The sequence below is a fragment of the Neodiprion lecontei genome, chromosome 2 (assembly GCF_021901455.1).
Source record: "Neodiprion lecontei isolate iyNeoLeco1 chromosome 2, iyNeoLeco1.1, whole genome shotgun sequence".
Classification (NCBI taxonomy): Eukaryota; Metazoa; Arthropoda; class Insecta; order Hymenoptera; family Diprionidae; genus Neodiprion; species Neodiprion lecontei.
Window position 1 is genome coordinate 9,981,072 of NC_060261.1, and position 19,141 is coordinate 10,000,212.

At 37.2% G+C, this 19,141-nt stretch overlaps 1 protein-coding gene and 1 long non-coding RNA gene across 4 annotated transcripts in view; both read right to left on the minus strand.

The window, feature by feature from the left end:
• Nucleotides 1-1,242: 1,242 nt before the first annotated feature.
• LOC124292932 lies at nucleotides 1,243-14,881 on the minus strand. Its single transcript, XR_006902894.1, has 3 exons — nucleotides 14,446-14,881; nucleotides 3,068-3,071; nucleotides 1,243-1,252 (listed from the first exon to the last, which is right to left on the minus strand). It is a non-coding gene; the product is annotated as an uncharacterized LOC124292932 (long non-coding RNA).
• Nucleotides 14,882-15,046: 165 nt separating this feature from the next.
• Nucleotides 15,047-19,141, minus strand: part of LOC107220228 (5-hydroxytryptamine receptor) — a 177,845-nt gene continuing 173,750 nt past the window's right edge. For all 3 annotated transcript variants that reach the window (XM_046731592.1, XM_046731590.1, XM_046731591.1), the window contains exons 9-10: nucleotides 18,623-18,923; nucleotides 15,047-17,936 (exon numbers count right to left, since the gene is read on the minus strand). In XM_046731592.1, the coding sequence (XP_046587548.1) occupies nucleotides 17,804-17,936; nucleotides 18,623-18,923 (434 nt within the window). In that variant the 3' untranslated portion in view covers nucleotides 15,047-17,803. The remainder of the gene's footprint in view (nucleotides 17,937-18,622; nucleotides 18,924-19,141) is intronic.

Here is a 19,141-nt window from a genome sequence, read left to right on the forward strand (position 1 = left end):
ATATACATATATCGTATATATATATATATTTCTTGTGCAGGTAGACAGGATTTTCTTTTCAGGGTTAACGGAGCTGAAGAATTAATCGATGATTCATTTATAACGCTAACGACGCTTAGAAGAGACTGAAACGTACACTTGGAGACAATGAATCTGAGACAGCTAATTTTTTATACTAGACAGTTATGTTGGCAACACAGAGAAGTTTACAGCGCCACAGTCGGTCGAGCGCGAAACAAACTCAATATCAATAAATATAACATAACCCATGACCGTCAAATCTAACCTTAGAATACCGCGGGGATGATGACTTATTGGATCGACACGTCAATTTGTTAGGTTAGATTCGACGATCATGGCTTATGTTATGTTTAGTGAGATTAAGTTAGTTTCGCGCTCGGCCGACTATGGCGCTGTAAGTTTCTCGGTGTAGCCAACATAACTGTCTAGTGTAAAAAATTAGCCGTCTCAGATTCATTGTCCCCACGTGTACGTTTAGAACCTTGTTATAAATTTTTCAACAGGGAACATTCGATACGTGAAGTTCACAAATTGTTTAAGATAGTCGAGTAGCAGTTCCTCTCCTTCTGCGCACCGTATATAAACGATACAGCGTAGAAGAGGACTCAATAAAACTGTTGCAATGAAACTGCAGTATGGTCGTAAAACTCGATTGAGACACTTGCGCCGCAGTGCAGAAAAGACACCGAGGTTCGTCCCTTCGAAGTGCGGTGCAGGCCTGCTATACCTGTGTTATACTTCGGTAATGGGGGCTCTGCACAAGGACGAGGAGCGGGGAAGAGAGCGAACCGATATCGGTAATAAATGAAATCATGGTACATACCCTCCGGTTTTCCGCCGTGGCGAAACTTCCGCGTTGGACATCGAGACAATTTAACGGGACGTTTTGTCGGTCGTTTTTTACGGGGCTGCAGAGACGGCTTACACAGCGATGCCTTCCTGAATCACAGGGCAAGTCGGCTTTGAGTCACCGACACTGATCCGGGGGATGCCTGGAGCTGCGTTTCACGGTGGAATTTCAAGAAATTCTCGAACCTTCCTCTCTCTCTCTCTCTCTCTCTGTCTTTCTCTCTTCGTATCGAGGACACTTTACAGGGTTGATATTTCTCTACGTTCAAACCACTCGTTAGTACGCTCCTGGCGAACCTTTTTTTGCCATGGAAGGATTGTAAGAAGCTTGCAACCGAGCACAAAGGACTCTTCAAAGGAGTCCGAAAGCTCCGCTCTTCCGCTACCGAGATACCGATGGGTCGTAAATGTTCGTTCCAATTCTATTACGGACTGTTCAGAGTAAAACAGTAAGTTAATTTCTGTGTGCACTGTACGAAATAGTCTAGTCACTCTAGGAAAATCTGTCGCCTTTTTCAAAACGCGTTCGAAACTGAATCTGCCTGACAAATTTATCATAATTTTGGTAGATTATGCTCAGTGGAGCTTGGAACGGGATTGTATTCATGCAGCGCGATTAATCGGTTCGGAAATGAGGGTATAATTAAGCTCCAAATGTTCAAATAGGCTTAAAATAAAAAAACAGAAGACTTAGGTTTATTGTGGAATCTCTGGAAATTATTGTTCGATGGTGAATTCCTCGTCGTTATAAGACTTATAAATTTGGTATCGATGATGATAAAAATTGAAGAGAATCAATTAGCCACTCGATACGCATGTAAGTATCCTAGGCAGGTTCTGGATACAGATTCGCATACCGACACTTACCGACACTTAGCCAAGATGCAAACCTAATTTGCAGAATGTTTGATGATGGGGGAATACTTACATATCGACGGAATTGAAACGCGAATAAAATCGTTTCCGCACAGCAATATCCTGCTTGGTATGGAATTAGTAATACCGGGGATCTTTGATATCTCTAAGTTCACAGTACATACCAATCAATAACTGTGTTATAACTGTTTGACGTTAATCGACAAAGTTACACGGTCTCTGCTAATTTGAGCAGAGTTGCAGCAGGACCGAGAGAGTCTACCAAATCTCGAAAACCGAGTACAAGCCAAGCAATGCACGCTGCAGGATCAGTAGGTGACTAAAACGCGTAAATTATCCATAATACGAGCCGAATCTAGTAGACTGCAAAGTGGCAGATCCTCTTCACTTCTAATCTCAAGCGATTGGGGCTAAAGCCGGTGATAATCGTATTTTTAATCATCCAGATATGATTCCGTAGACGACGGTGAAAATTGGTGCAATTTGTAGCGTTGATTCGTCGCCGCCTTCCGGGAGCGCGATATTTTACCCCGGAAGATCCCACTCGAGTGCACTTTCAAACTGTGGTCATAATCTTGAACTGCCAGTACCTCTCTTATCTGCGTCCTTTCCAAGTATCTGTTTCTTCTGGATCAGAGGGCACGGTGAGGATACTTTTCATTGAAACGATCCGAGCGTCAGAGGGAATTCCTTCGTTTACGACGTCTCTTTTATATTCCACCCCTCGGTGCCGACTGTGGACAGAAATTAGGTGCAATTCATTAGTCGATAGAGTTTCATGATAAGGAATTCAGAAATGTCGAGCTTATTGTTTCAAATGCGCAGATGACGAAGAAAATTTTTGCCTACCACAGTTCTTATACTTATCCATTCGCGGGAATTACACGAAAAGAGAGAAGATTGAAGAGGAATTTTTGAAGGGGGGTGAAGGTAAAAGTTTTTTCAACCTGGAACAGCGGGCCGTAGAGATGATCGGAAACGTGGAGCGTTAATCTTTCTGACATAGAATAAACTACGCGTGAAAATAACGTTGACACGCAGCAGTATCAAGAAAATCAATTATGTAGCGAGTGTAAGCTGTTTTCTACGCGAAGCCACCAGATCGTTCGTAAACGGTGAACCGTTTGCTCTCTATAAACAAGATCCTTCCGATTGGCGGAGATTGCAGGCGGCGATAAAGGATATATAGGCAATAAAATATACGCCTATTAACGAAATTGGTTTTTGACGACGGAGAGCGTCGTTAACTTTCGGGAGCAATTGGCATTCGAGATGAAAATAACAACGCGATCTCTCATCGTTTTCGTGCTGTATGGCATACATCTCTTACATTTTTTTTTTTTATTATTCACTTTTTTCTGTCTGGGCGAAATAGGAGTCAATCTGGAATCGGTGTAATTCAGATCGATATCCCACGAATCACTCGGTCCGGGGCTGATTGTCTGATATTGAAATTCAACGAAGATGCCGGAATAAATAATTGCGAGGCACGTCAAGGTTCATCGGACAAAAAGAAGTCCCCAATTCCGCGCCGTCTACTATTATGATTCAAATTGGAGTCTCCGATGGTCCTCTACAATTTGGCAATTAGCATTCATCGCGGGTTCAACGACAAAACGCGCCAATTCAACGTCCTCTCGTTTTAGAGAAAATAAAAATAAATCAACCCGAACTAATCACACAATTTTTTTCATCCCTCCCCCCCCCCCCCCCTCCCCCCACAGCAGCTGGTACGTGTTTCTCGAATTTGGTTCACCCTAATCAACGACTATTGATTAGACTCGTTGTAGAGCGGTGCAATTCGAGATCAAAATATCATTTAGCGGGCAAGAAGTTGCGGAGAATCAGATTCCGCTTAGACTGGAGAGGGTGGCATAGAGGTGGCACGAGAGGGTGGCATAAAAAAAAACCGAAGCATGCAAGGCTGTGGCGAAATTTGCATCCTTTATAAACGTACCATTGTGTACCGGTTCGAGTTGGGTTCATAATTCACGTGGTATAAGATATCCGAGAAGGTGTGTCCTGCCGTTTTTCCTAAGCACTTTGGTATCCATTAGTTCAGGGGAGTTGTATAAAGAACTTGAAATTCAATTCGGGTAGTAAATGGCATAAATTTAACGAGTCGTTGGCCAGAGTAGGGCAGTGAGCGTGAGAAGGATGGAATAATAATCGACTGTCCTGGACGAAGAGAGGGAGAGAGAGATAAAGAGAGAAATGCGCCAACGCAATTTCCCACTGGTTCTTCATCTACGATGAAATTAGCGTTGGTGGCGGGCGGGTTTCAGTGACACCGCAATAATTGACTCGGTCATTTTCCCCACCTGCAGAGTTGGGCACAAGTCGTGAATCGTCCTACGACATCTTGGCAATTGTGGCTGTGGTACCTGCCGGATTTGGTTTCGTCCTCGTTTACATCCCGCAACAGCAGCTCCCAGATGCAGTTCCACACGGTCTCGGCTCAGCTCCTGACTTCGTGGACCAAATGTCCCCCGGGTAACTTCGAACTAATAGAAGTTATCCACTCAAGTGGCCGTGCGACATCCCACCAGGATTCACTTGATTGCTTGTTGCCTCCGATGAATTATACATACCTACATCATGCTATGTACGTACGTGCCTGTATACCAGGGTGGTCGGTGCAGAGGTCATTTTTGAATTTCGACTGGCTCACCCTACAAATCGGTTTCAAGTAATTCGAAAAAGATTCCCTAATTCTTACAGATTTTTATCCCAACTCTAACCCGTGCTCACAAGAATGTGGTTTCTCCATTGAACCCTTTCTGGGGCACATTAAATCTACCGAATGGATTTCGATGAAATTTGGTATAGGCGCACTTCTCAGGCCGCTGATTACGAATCTGAACTCAAAATTTGACAATTCAAAATTTCGGGTCCAATACGGTGGACAAAAATTCAAAAAATCATTCGATTTTGGTGAAACTCGGTACTCGAGAGGTATTCAGGACGCTGATTACGACTCTGAAGTAGAAACTACAAAATTTTAAATGGTGGATCCAATATGGCAACATCAAGTGACTCGGGATCGCGGTCCACCATATTGGATCTGTCATTTATAATTTTAAAATTTAGGGGTCGGATTCGTAATCAACGACCAAATGAACGCCCTTAAACCAAATTTTATCTAAATCCGTTCTGTGGATTCAATATGTCCCTGAATGGGTTAAATAGGGAAATCCATCCTCTTGCGGGCACGGGTTGAGGTGGAAATCTGAAAAAATTATGGAATTATTTTTGAATTACTTGAAGCTGGTGAGCCAATCAAAATTGAAATTGAATTCTGCAAGGACCACCCTACTCTACATCCATGGATAAAATCCAACATTTCAAGTGTGACATTTAATTCCCCAAACTCTAACCGAGATTTCGTAAAACTTGTTCGTACATGGATTCTATGCAAACCGGATTCATGCGCATGGTGGCTTAAGCATAAATGGGTCTCGTAGTCTGAATCGATAGTTAGGAAAAGAGAAACAACTGTTTAGAAAATTTCTAGTAACATGATTTGCACCAATGGTGGTGAAGACGAATAAAACAATAACCTTATTATGCGAGACAAATCGAACTTGATCAACAATTTGAGAAAAGCTTTAATAATTGAAATGTTGAAGTATATGATATATTTGGCGTTCTTTTTTTATTCGAGTCTAAATGATCCCGATCACCATAGAGATTTTCAGAGATTGTTTGACAGGAAATCTTACAACTAGGAGCAGATCAATTTTTTTGGAAACTGGTTAGCGAGTAGATGTTTACAAACCTATAGTTTCATACCTTCTGCGAAATGCTACGTCATGAAAAAGAAAAACGGAGAATACGTAGGTACAAGAAGTTGTACAAAGACACCCACCCTTGAAGAAATGCTTCCGCAATTTAAACCCCGAATCCTTGTGACTATAATCTGCAGCTCATGAACTTGGACGCGTTTGTCACCACGACAGAAATTTGTTTTTCCTTGAATATCGTTGAGAATTTAATTTACGGCTACAATCGTGTAAATCGGCAGCAAGGAATGCGAATTGAAGATAGCATCGATACGCCCACAGTGATCACTTCGGTATTTTTTAATCTCTGCCGAACCGAAGCCAATAAATTACAATCTTAATCGAATCGAACTGCCTGAAGCTTCAGGGTGAAGCCGAATTCTTCGTACCGAAATACGATTGCGTTTCGTCTTAAAATTCATATCTCACCGCGCAATGACGATGATGAAATAATGATGGAATGCATTGAATCGCGTGACTGTTTTTAGGAACACGATATTTCGTCCCTCGAGAAAAATTACTCTACATTTGGTGAAAAAGCGGGCCGCAGGCATTTGATACCGCGCATTGAATAAAATATGGGCGTATTATATAACTCAAGAATTTCCCTCTCGAATGTTCATTAATCAAATCGCGGAGCTCGGCTAACGTGGAAAAGGATTCCGCGTTCAATGCGTTCTGGCTGTAACGGGCGAGCTTACTTCCCTTGTGGGGAGAAAATTGTCGGATGAATTATTAACAGTCGGCCAAAAGAATTACAAATTTCGGAAAACTGTTATTTCAGATTTGCGTAGAATTTATCAACACAGAAACTTATCGCAAAAGCTGCATAAAAGATGATAAAAACTTAGTTGGATTGTTAAGAGCTAATTCAACCTTGCAATTTTATTTTACCATTTTTTTTTTTTTTTTTTTCACTGGCTCAAGTGCAGAGTTTCTCAATTATTTAAAAATCATAACCAACTGTCTGGATATGAGGGAAAATTTTGTAAATGGTCCAAAACGTTGATTTCAATTTCTCGAGCGTGATCAAAGTCTCGATGCTGATTTGCAGATAATTTGAGAGCGAGCTTCTAATGCTCGCTCTTTGAATGCATTTTTATCAAATCTACGTTTTTCAAAGCGAGTGACGTACTAGCGTCTTCAATTTTTAACCGACCAACTCTAAATTTTATCTGTAGCTTTGTAATGACATTTTCTAGTGAATTACGTACGATTTATTCGATTGATTGAAATTGAACGATTTTATGATCGATTTGTGACCAATTCGGCCTCAAAAAACTTTTTCCTTCAAATTGACGCGACTTTTGTAATAATTAATATTCCTGAAAAATTCTACATACTTTACTAGATTTTGTTATCTTCTCAAAAAATCTTTCTCGTTTTTGATTCAAGCTTGAAAATCGTGACCTGCAGAATGTCACCCATGGAGGTCATTCACAAAAATGGAGTTTCCTTTCATCGGCCAATCCGCCGTCATTTTGTTTTAAAATAATTGAAAAAGAAGAAAAAATTCCCTCATTACGAGACTTATTTAACACGTATGAAAAACAGAGTTGAAAAATTTCAATAAATTTTGAATATCTTGAATAATTCGGAGCAAATGACCCTTGAGATTTCGTGTGCACAATGTAGTATTACCCACCCTTTAAGCTTTCAAATTTGTACCTTCGAATATCCAACTCCAACTGAAATCCTGAACGCAGTGTCTTGTCAGATATTCTTTGAAGACGGTGCTACGTTTCTTTTCTATCTTTCCTTCTCTCGATGTTTCATACATTTATACAATAAACCTCATATACGAGACGGGAGTGATATAGCGTGGCGTCTATTAGGAGGCGGTGCAGTTTCAAGTAGCCAATTCAATAGAGCCGTGGTAGCGGGAGAGCGGCGCCCCCTTGAATCTCATGTTTGGAAATGGTTATATTATATTTACTCTGCAACCCGTGTGTGATGTCGCTTCACAGGTAAGAGGTATGTATGTATGTATGTATATATATATATATTGTATGTACCCTTGGGGATAGGCGTGAATCCCGACGTTCCTATCTCGGTGGCTATCTATTGCGGAGGCTGGGCGATATCTGCCTCTGGAAAACCAATTCGGTCGCATAGGAAAGCTTATGCTTATTAGACCGCGACACTTTCTCGCTGAGCCTTGAATTTCGCGCCGAAAGTCCCCCGAGTCGAGGAGAGATAATGGGACGGATTGAACTTTCTCAAAATCTCATATCACAAATTGGGGATAAAGAAAATCTGCAGTCAAAGTGGGATCATTGTTTCTTTAACAAACTTAAGTAACGTTAATTGCGTAGAGGAGAGAAAGAAACGTTGAGGTAATCCGAAATGTGAACAGAGTTTCAGCAGATTTTGAAAAAATTAACGATTGTTGTAACGAAGCAAAACTAATTTTTTCAAATCTTCGAGTCTTATCGCTGGTGTGTGATTTAAAATTTCAGAATCATTAGTTGTGTTTTATTTAAACTTGATCAGTTTTTTTTTTTACCGCGATATTTTTCCGTTCCTGATCATTTCTAAGCGATGATGCAGATTTCATTTCTAAAAGCTTTAAATCACGCGAACATTTTGTAAGATATTAATTTCGGGTTCTCAGATTGGATAAATTGACTCTACCAACTAAGATGGCATCTGCTCGGAAGTGAAAAGAAGCTCTTTGTTACAAGATATCAGGTTTTTTATAAGAGTGATGAAAGTTCGGCATTCCCAGGTTCAGCAAAGTCGAAAACTTTACTGTATATATCAGCAGGTACAATGCCTACCATGATCATAAGTTTGAAATTGAGAATCTGAAATGATAGAATAGAATTAAAGTAACTTTGCCCTTCTCTGAATTCAGTTATGTCGTGCATTTATAAACGCCGGTAGAAACTTGCCAGACGATTATTCAAACAACAGCAACGTTCAACGTCCTGAAATTATATAGATATGACATCTTTTGTTCCAGAATATTTGAACGGTGACTTGAATTTGCTGCGTTTTCTTTTACCTCCGTGGACTTGCTTGGTACAGCATTATATGACGAAGCGGTTTACTCGGGTATAACATTAATTACCAGAACGTTCTCCATTTGCGAACGCCGAAAAGATCTTGTACTCCACGGACTCAACTCTCAAGTTTGTTCTCGGCAAAGGCTGACTTCGGGATATTGCTCTCTTTTTCAGCGACGCTTTTCGTCTCCCAACCCTCTCATAAAACCGAGTAGGCGGGACATATTCGATTGATTGACCACATTCGGATGCAGCATCAAAATCGAAACAAACGGATTTTTGTTTTTCTTTCGTTTGGCTCGAGTCGTCCGTTAAATGGTGTTTTTGACCAAAATTACCGTAGAGAGTTCACATCCGTCTGAGTATGAGAGTTCTGGATACAGATTCCTACTACTGACACTTACCGATATCATACCTAGACTCAAACCCTCGTCCGCGATGACGTCACAGCAGAGAAGGATTCGAGTCTGGGTTAGATGTCGGTAAGTATCGGCAGTAGGAATCTGTGTCCAGAACGTTTATAGCTACTCGTCTGTCTAGGGTGTAGAAAATCTTAATACGTAAAATGTGTTTCACATACTATTTTCACCAGTAAAAGATAAGAAAAGTCGTTCATACTTAGTGTCAGCCCTTGAAACTGCGTCACTTCAAAATACTTTTGTGGCCAATTCGAAGGTAGTCGATTTTCCTTCAACTTTCGTCACAGACATTCGAATGCGACAAAGACTCTTTCGTTCTGTCTCCTACCATGATCTGAAAAGAATTCGTATCGATTTTCAATCACACTCAACGATTCACATAGCCTTATGGCAAAATCGGAGTAGCTCATAAATTTACATAGTGAAAGTGTGATGTCAAACGAAAATTTGTATACAGACTATGAATTTTTCATGAACCGTTATACATTCAGCGCGTCTGTTACGTTACGTCGATGAATTACGATTCGTTTCTACGGCGATAAAGTCGCGATCCAGTCCGAATAGTTGATACCTCTTATTGGCAAACGAAGAAGAATAAGAGGGGAAAAAAGTACAAGCACAATAATAACGGCTGGATGGTTGAGTCACAGCCTAACGATAACAAGATCAGGCTATAATCTTATTTATCTTTTCTCTCCAAAACTGGGACCCAATGATTGTGTCGCAATAGATACTAAACAAGTTTACTCGTTTTATCCCTATAATGAAGTTCGTGCTTTAAACAAGAATCCTGATTAATATCAAATATAGTCGTTGTGCAATCAATTGTGGAATATTTTGAACGTTTAAAAAATGCTCGATCATCGATAAAAAAATTAATTCGGAGGATTAGAAGGTGTGGAAAAAATGGTAGTGTTTTTTATTGAAAGATGACACAGTAGCCAAGAAATGAAAAATATTGTAACGAAACGACGCAGAATGATAGGTTAGCAAATGACAGCCTTGCACCTCGCGTTTGAAACAATTTTTTTTCTCGGTTTCCGATCGACTGTGTTTGTTTTTTCGACTGATATAGAAGCTTAGCCACTGATAGCGAGACTTAGGGCAGTTAATATAATTTTTGCGGAATCTATAGCACGCATTTTCACGATTCCGCATCCTAGAAACAAAATGGCGTTAAGCTATTGCGTGACGTGCGAACGGATTGTGGATGGGGATCGTTTTCTTCCACTTTACTTTCTGTATATTGTGTTCAATTCGGTTCACTTTTCACAGATATTTGGTTATTCAATCTTAACGTACTCAACTAGAAAACATTGGAAACACGTTCCGATTTGATGACCTCTCGCTTATTTATTACAGTGAAATTTTTACCACAAGACAGTGAGCACAAGAGGTGATCTGAAACCGTGAAATAGAAATTTTTCAAACATGTCGACGTTTGATATTATATATTCTGGGAGTATATTTATTTGATAATTTTTTTTTTTTTTTTTACAACAATCATGTTTTCAATTAACAATTTGAAAAAAATGTACAGTATGCATACTTGTATGAAAACGAAGATGAAAAATACAATTTTCGTAATCACTTAGTATAATCCACGGGTTCATTAAAAACGGAAGCAAAAAATTTAGCGACGCTGGCAAAGGTTCAGGCTTTTTCAAAACTAAATTCAGTTTATCCTTCGTCAAGAACAACTGCGACGATATTGGTTACGCAGAAATGAACAATCATTTTCCCAAAAAAAAAAAAAATTCTACCGAAGAAATCCTGAAACCGTTGTTCGTGTCACAGAATTTTTCATTTCAAGACTAGAAAATAAAAACGAAATTCATAGTTCAAATAATTATTATTATACAAACTGACAAACGAATTTCTGAAATTTTTCCAATTCGACGAAGCAGCCTAGAAAAGTTTCCTCCAAGTTTGAAGTATAAAAAAAAAATCGTGAGATAAGAACATTGTTTATTTTTTTATTTTTTTCATTCAAATCGCGCTCAGTGATTCTAGGGGCTCAGTTAATTCACGGAGCGAGATTCAACGGCGTTTGATTCGATCTCGGGAATCAGTCTTATGCTGTATAAATGTTCTTCGAGTGGGCGTTAGGCCGGAATGAAATTTCTTAAAAATTGGAACTAAACACATTATCCACCTAGCCGCGAATTTCGAAGCTCACACACGATATATAAGACGTATTATCATTTCTAGATATGAGACTTGTTATTTTCAATTCCAAACGCCGCAGTTCCATCGCGTTTAATTTATGTTGTTACATTCAAAGTGTTTGAATTATTACATTATACGTATACGTAGATGTTGGCAATGGCCCGTCTATATCCTCATTTCGATACCTACAAATCACCGTCCTCAATTATATACATTAAATAACGTGCCAGTGATAAATAATATATATATATATATATATATATATATATATATATCTATATATATTATTATGTTCATAGGCATTAATCGTGATATAAATATGTACAAGTGTGATATAATGTGTATATACATACATAGTTAACATTACGTGTTACACATGTATTAGATTAATAATATTCGATAACGTAATTATGATAACAGTAATATTGTAGTTTATGTAAAGGATTTCGAGTAACGACGTCATAGAGGCAGAATTTTAACGATCAAATTCATTATTACGCTTTGTATGATAATAATTTACGACACATTTACGTATGCATGTACGTATGTTTGTATTATACATTTATTATACGCACCGCCGTTTCGTCGGATAGTTTTTGTTTTAAAAAAATTTTAGGTAGCGTTATCCATACCGCGTTTTCACGTTGATTATACAATCACAAAATAATCGTTACACTTAACCGAATCGATAGCGCTCAAAGCAGGCTCCACGCACTAATTCTGTTGGTCCATTATTATTCCTAATAATACACGAGGTTGTTTATCTACAGGGTCGTTACTCTCAGTACGTCTTTCGGTAACAATATACACATGTGTATATATATATATATATCAATATTATGTATATTATATATAACATATGTATGCATTTATTCGATTATTTACGTATTTATTTATTTTACTCAATCCTAGTAACACAGTTCTACAATAAGCGTATTAGATCTGTTGCCTCAACTCCGATTATAAGAGCGTTTGGAATTGAAAACAGTTCGTTGCTTCGATTTTCATCCGTCCGACAATCTTTTCATTTTTTCCTCCAGCTAATCGAACTTGGCTAACAAGGTGAGTGAGAAAAAAATCGCAAAAAAAAAAAAAAAAAAACAAAAAAAAATACACTTCAACCGTGTTTTACGACAATCAGCATTTACTCGCATAATTAAATGATTGTACCTCACAGTTTATTTTACTATTATTAGTATTATTTTATAATATAATTGTTAGTTTTTCATTTCCTTCTGTCTCCTTCATCTTTTTACTATTCAACTTCACAATCATTCAATTTCGTATAATATTACGTATAATAATGTATAGCATAATCAGTGACCACCGATAATCACGAATGTAAGTAATGATTCATGAGATAAAATATCTTATACATCGGTGGACAATGATTGAAATTTTTAAACAACGATCACCACTCAAGTCGTCGTTCAACGTTACGTTGGATATAAGAGAGGAAAAAAATTTGCCTATACGTTTGTTTCATATATATATTTCTTCACATATATACCTATGTATATGTATAATACCTACCGAGTACGACTCGCGATTTAACGAACGCCTTACCAACTTCCCAGATCATATACTTTAATCCATTTCCACTATTTTTCCTTTCACGCTGCAATGATATAAGAAGGAACAATCGAAAATACCCTCATGGATAAGTTAAATTATAGAATTTTTAATCCTTTCTCGCTCAGGTGTAAATAATTTCCTTTTATACACGATGCACGTCGTCGTTTGGTTGTGATTTTTTTTTTTTTTTTATCTTCGCTTTATCTTTCATAGGTATGGAAAATTTTCAGCAAATCTCGAGAGTCTCGTCACCAAGCAACCGATCACGAGACATATACGCGTAATATAATATACCGTAAGGTACCTTTATCGACCTTCCGCGCAATGCAGGTACGGTTTTATACTCAAAAGGTATAATATATCGATATAATGTAATTTACAAGATAAAAATTAAGGGTTCTCTTTATGTTTATTGCCATTTATAACATTCGAAAACTTCTGAATATTTTCGAAGAGTTTTCGCGAAGTCCATGTATTTTATTATTATTATTATTATTATTATTATTATTATTATTATTATTATTATTGTTGTTGTTGTTGTTGTTGTTGTTGTTGTTGCTGTTGCAATAGTTATTATTATTGTTGTTGTTGTTGTTATTATTATTATAATTAGAATTTTTTCTCCTTGTTATTTGCATAATATACGTGTATATAACTATATCGCTGTTTATACATTATTGTATGTTATTTTATTTGTATTTGAACCGACCGAAGGGCTTGGATGTAATATATATATATATATATTTATATATATGTATGTGTTGTATGTACAGTTGAACGGGAAGTAATATACGTATACCAATTTATGACCTATGTAATGGCCTAACTTAATTCGTATTTATATCCGTTTGTACGTATGAATTTATATTGGTAATACGGTATAGTTACAGGTATACATTCCCTATCACATAGGGTTGTTATAATTATTATTTAATAAGCAGTTTTTGGTCCTTAAATTAGTTGATATATAATTCTATATGTATATATATCATGCTGTACACACTTAGATTTTCAATTTATTTATAACTAATCTTTATTACACGTTAGACAGATATATTGAAAAATTGCAGTGCTCTCGATTATTATCTTTTTATAATAATTTCGCGTTATAATACGATATATCCGCATAATTACGAGAATCTAAAATTCTATAACACGATGTGTAATATAAATGTTTTAACACCGAGTATATGCATTCAATATCGTGTACACATTTATGTCTAATAAATTATTCGTTATACCTGTATATGAAATTCTTTTAACATTACATTTTATACCTAGTAACTGCGTATGGTATATACTGTATGTATACGTCTATCTACGTGTGTGTGTGTTCGTTGAGTGTACGCAATTATATTATCGTTAATTATATTTTTCATATTTATCAGACGCGAATTAGGTATGTTCGATGTCTGCTCAATATCCTTTGTAATTTTCGTTTAATTTCTCGTTCCCTTTGTTATCTCTCGTTCGTTTCTACGTTTTGTTCCTTTTGTTTTCCACCTATCAGATATACTATGGATATTTTGATTTTTCATTCAATTCGTGTATACGCGACGTATTTGTATGGTGTTTATTAGACAGGGCCAAAAAAAAATGAAGAATTTTTTTTTTTTAATGGTACTGTAAAAACATTGTTCATGACGACAAATAAAAATTATCCTGAAAGTTTGAGCCCTTAATATTAATATTAAGGGGTGTATCGTTACAGCTATTGATTTTTTAACAGTTACCGCATTTTTTTACCCAAAATCCGTCAATTATCAATCTGAAAAATTTTATCAATCCATATTTTTGAAGGAAATTAAATTTCCTACAAAAAAGCTCTCCTACTAAATTGACGTAGATCGAGCCGTTTCCTTGTAATCGTGCCTTAAACATTGATTTGTTTTTTCAAATTTTTGTTTGAATTTTTGATTCTTGTAATTACCAAAAAAATCAATATTTTCATAGATCAAACCATTATTTTAAATGTTAACTTGATGCTCTGCAAAAAAAGGTCTCTTAACATTTTTCATGAAATTCACTCCTTGCGTCAAATTTCCCAAAATAATGGTTTGATCTATGAAAATATTGATTTTTCTGGTAATTACAAAAATCAAAAATTCAAACAAAAATTTGAAAAAACAAATCAATGTTTAAGGCACGATTACAAGGAAACGGCTCGATATACGTCAATTTAATAGGAGAGCTTTTTTGCAGGAAATTTAATTTCTTTCAAAAATATGGAATGATAAAATTTTTCAGATTAATAATTGACGGATTTTGGGTAAAAAAATGCGGTAACTGTTAAAAAATCAATAGCTGTAACGATACACCCCTTAATATTAATATTAAGGGCTCAAACTTTCAGGATAATTTTTATTTGTCGTCATGAACAATGTTTTTACAGTACCATTAAAAAAAAAAATTCTTCGTTTTTTTTGGCCCAGTCTAGTGTTTATTGACCATCTGCATATGAATCTGTACAGCTGCTCATGTGTGTGTGTGTTTTTTACAGATTAGACTTCTCGTTGAAAATTTTTATTTGTTGATAGTTTTGTTGTTCCGCTCTTGGACGTTATCCCCAATTTCCGTTCATTCACTCAGAATGGGCTTTTAATATAAATAATTGATCTATACGCTGTACGTAATAATAAACAGGCGAGTAAATAAGGAAATAATCCTATAACGCGTTAAAAAATTAATTGTGAGTATAACGGATCACCTAAAACGTATGTTTCAAATTTTTTATTTATTCTCCTATAGTCAGGTGTCAATTGTTGTTTAGGCTTAATCAAGCTCGTGTGGATCAATTCTCTCAATCCTTATTTCACCTTCTCTGTCTCTCAAAAGAAAAGTATTCTTCTATCACAACTTATTTTACGAAAGATCAAAAATACCGACTTCGAGGAATATTTGATAAAGATCGTATCGATTATCGCAATTCAACTTGACTCGCGTAAAATTTTCACTAATTTCCGCAGGTCTCTAATCTAAATTGGCTAGTCGAAAATTGAATCACTGATGGAAAAAATCGATGTGAAAAATAATTAAAAATACTGAAATAACAACAAAGAAAAATTAATTGTTGCCCAATTGCTGTCAGCAATAAAAGATTTATTCCGCGTCCTTGCGAGTGAGAATTTCACCGTTTATATACGATTCAGGTTCACGTACGTTATTGTGAATTATGAACGGCGTGCCACATTGTTGAGGAATATTACAGCCTCATATATATATGTGTGTATATATATATATATACGTACGGTTATATACTCTATCACCGGAAATTGCGACCCCGTTTCGAACGTTTATAATGCTGGAAATATAAACGCTCCGTACGAATTTATGTATTATATACATGTGTACATAGGTGTAATTATGTATACATTCACACGTACCGGTTGTATATGATTATCTATGAAGAAGATGCCTCTTTGCGCAAGAATCCGGAGGCAAGGAGACTAGATCTATTCTATCTTAATAACGTTATAAAGACGATGCCTCTGCATAGTATATAGTTTATACATTTACATATATATATATATATATATATATATATATATATATATATGTATATGAAGAAGAATGAAAACTTTGGTTTGTCTTAGCGAGCCGCTGCACAACGGCACAGGGTGAATTTTCCCCGAGGGTGAAAAGCTGTACGGTCTCTAGGGTGTTGAAACATAATATATAGATATCAACCGGGTTAAATTTTACAGCGCAGAAACTAGGACGAGCGTGAAGAAAAAAGGTGAAAATAATAATGAGGATAAAGAGCAGCGAAGAAGTAAGGAAAAAGAAGAAGAGAAAAAAGAAAAGAAAAAAAAAACGAATGAGAAAGTATAAAAGTAGCTCAAAGTTAAAGCGAGAGGTGTCGGTATATCAACAGCGAACGCGAATTATGTGCCCAGCAATCCACCCGAGTCCTTGCAAAAAAATTTCCTTAAGAATTCTTCGAAGTATACTAATTAATTAATCTTTTCTGGGCGTGGTGGCTCGCTTTACATACACATGTATATATTTTTTTCCGCGCATGGCAGTTTGGAAATTTTTTTAGAAAACCCGCACGCAACGAATAAAAAATGTAACCTACAGAGTGAGAACGAAACGAGATGAGCAATTAGTAGAATAAAAATAAAAAAAAAAAAAAATCCAGAGAGTGATTCGTATTTATTGCCGTAGAATTATTCTATCTATCGTATGAGTAGAAAATTGTGTATTTCGAATTTGTGATGTAGAAATAATTTTGCCGTGATTATAAACAGTTGTTGAGTTACTTTGAACCCGTGATAAAATAAATTGTAAAAATCGATGTACGCCTGAAAATTGGGAATTTGAAAAGCTAAATAATTTAGTCTCGAGAGAAAAGGGCATTCGGGTTAAAGTCGATATTTGAGAGACTTGAAGAATTCGCGGTTCATTTTTCATCTATATTCTCGTTTTTTCTACCAGTCAATGTCACTTTTCTATAAAACATGAAAGATGAAGAGAACTGAATTTTCGACTCCTAATATACACGGTGTAATGTTTCACTATCCTGACAGGGGTCGCAGAGGATCGGAATCAAAGTCCGAGCTACCGGATATCAACCGCGTTCTCGAGTTTCCTTTGAGGAGTCAAAGTGCCAGCAATTCGGGATTCGAAATTCCCGTCGCTTCCGGTGAACGAACCAACGTTGTCGGGAATTCTTATCGCGTAGGTATAATATATACATATATAGGTGATAAAGAGGGAAGGGTTGAAGCTACAAGTCTTTTACACACGTCGTTACGATGGACTTTCAGAGATTCCGAAAAACATGGGGTGGGTGGCTGGAAAGAGAATTGTAGATTTTTTTTCTGTCATAAAAAAACCAAAAAAAAAACAACGATGACAGTAAATTTGTCCGAAAATAATCATCACGGTTTAACCAAGTTTAGTGCAGAGAATGAAGCTTTGACAACTTTTGTTTCACAGTTAATTGTCCGCATGTGGTAAGTGTGATAATTGAAAATAGACATCGTTGTGTAGAGTCGAAACATGATAGTTGAGACGGTCTATTTATTGGCCTGTAAAGTATGTACTATATTAAATGCACGTAATTGTAATAAGATGTGTAACCTCCACCCTAAACCCATTCCTACATGTAATGACGGATGCCCATCCGTCGGCCGACGCTTCGTCGTCGTCTACACAGTAGCTTCTTGAAGGCGTTTCTAAACTCCGGTGAGAAGACTGTGTAGATCACTGGGTTAAGAGTTGAGTTGAAGTACCTGAAACCACATACGTTAAACGATCCTAGTTAGACGCAGTCAAAGTAAAAACACCACGTAATTTATGGATATTCCGGTTCCCGGTTACGGTAAAAACTCCCACAGTCTGGATCATATGTTACGAAATGAGACAAAATTGTTTAAAAAATTTTACATCAGTCGTATTGGATTCGCCATCTTAAGTTTAGAAACGATCAAATTCTGACTTCAGATTCGTGATGAGCGACCCCAAATATCACCGGGTAACAAGTTTCGTCCAGAATCATTGAATTTTGATAGTTTTTTCAATCTCACATCAGTCATATTGGATCCGCCATCTTGGATTTACAAATTCTGAAATCGTGACATCAGATTCGTGATCAGCGAGCCCAAAATTTTCCGAGTAACAAAACTCGAGCCAAAATATTGAGTTGAAAAATGTGTGACTGAAGGGGTTGAACAACTCTTATAAACAAGGTGACTTGGTCCGTGATACAACAGATGCGTCTACTTGACACAAATCTGTAATTGCACCTACCGTGACGTGTAAAGTCACCTGTGGAGAAGAAAATTTCACTGTAGACGAATGAAGCTTACTCAAATCATCAGGATGCAAGAAATTCGCTTGAAGTCAAGTCACTATCATCAAGAGAGAAAGCGAACGCAACCTGGTTGTAAAATGTATCGATAAGCGAAGCGTCGCTTACCCAAGCCACAGGAAGACGTCCAGTAAATATTCGCTTAAGTAGCAGGTCTGACAGACCGGAAGTAGTATGGCAACGACGAAAAATGGTAGCCAACAGACGACGAAGGCTCCGGTGATGATGGCGAGGGTCTTGGCCGCCTTTCTCTCCCTCTTCGAATCGGCGGCTATTTTTTTCCGCCTCGATATAGCCGGTCTTGGTGACGTTTCCATGGTCGGTGGATCCGCTTCCAGACCGTTGTGATACGAAGTTTTTTCCGGCGACGTGTTTGTCGAGCTGACCGTTGTGAAGGCCGTCGTTGTCTCTGAAATTGTTGGTTCAATACTGCCCGTCAATTTAACGCTTGTCAAACAATATATCCGCTTTTGCGTGATCGATTATGCACCAGTGTTTTCGTCAGAGCCATCAGGGAATGAACGATTGACGCTTACCAATTACAACCGCTCTGAGTAAACACAACGATTTGAGACGCTGTACCGTGCCAATTGGCGTTCATTCGCTGGTGTCTTCAGGGATTTAATC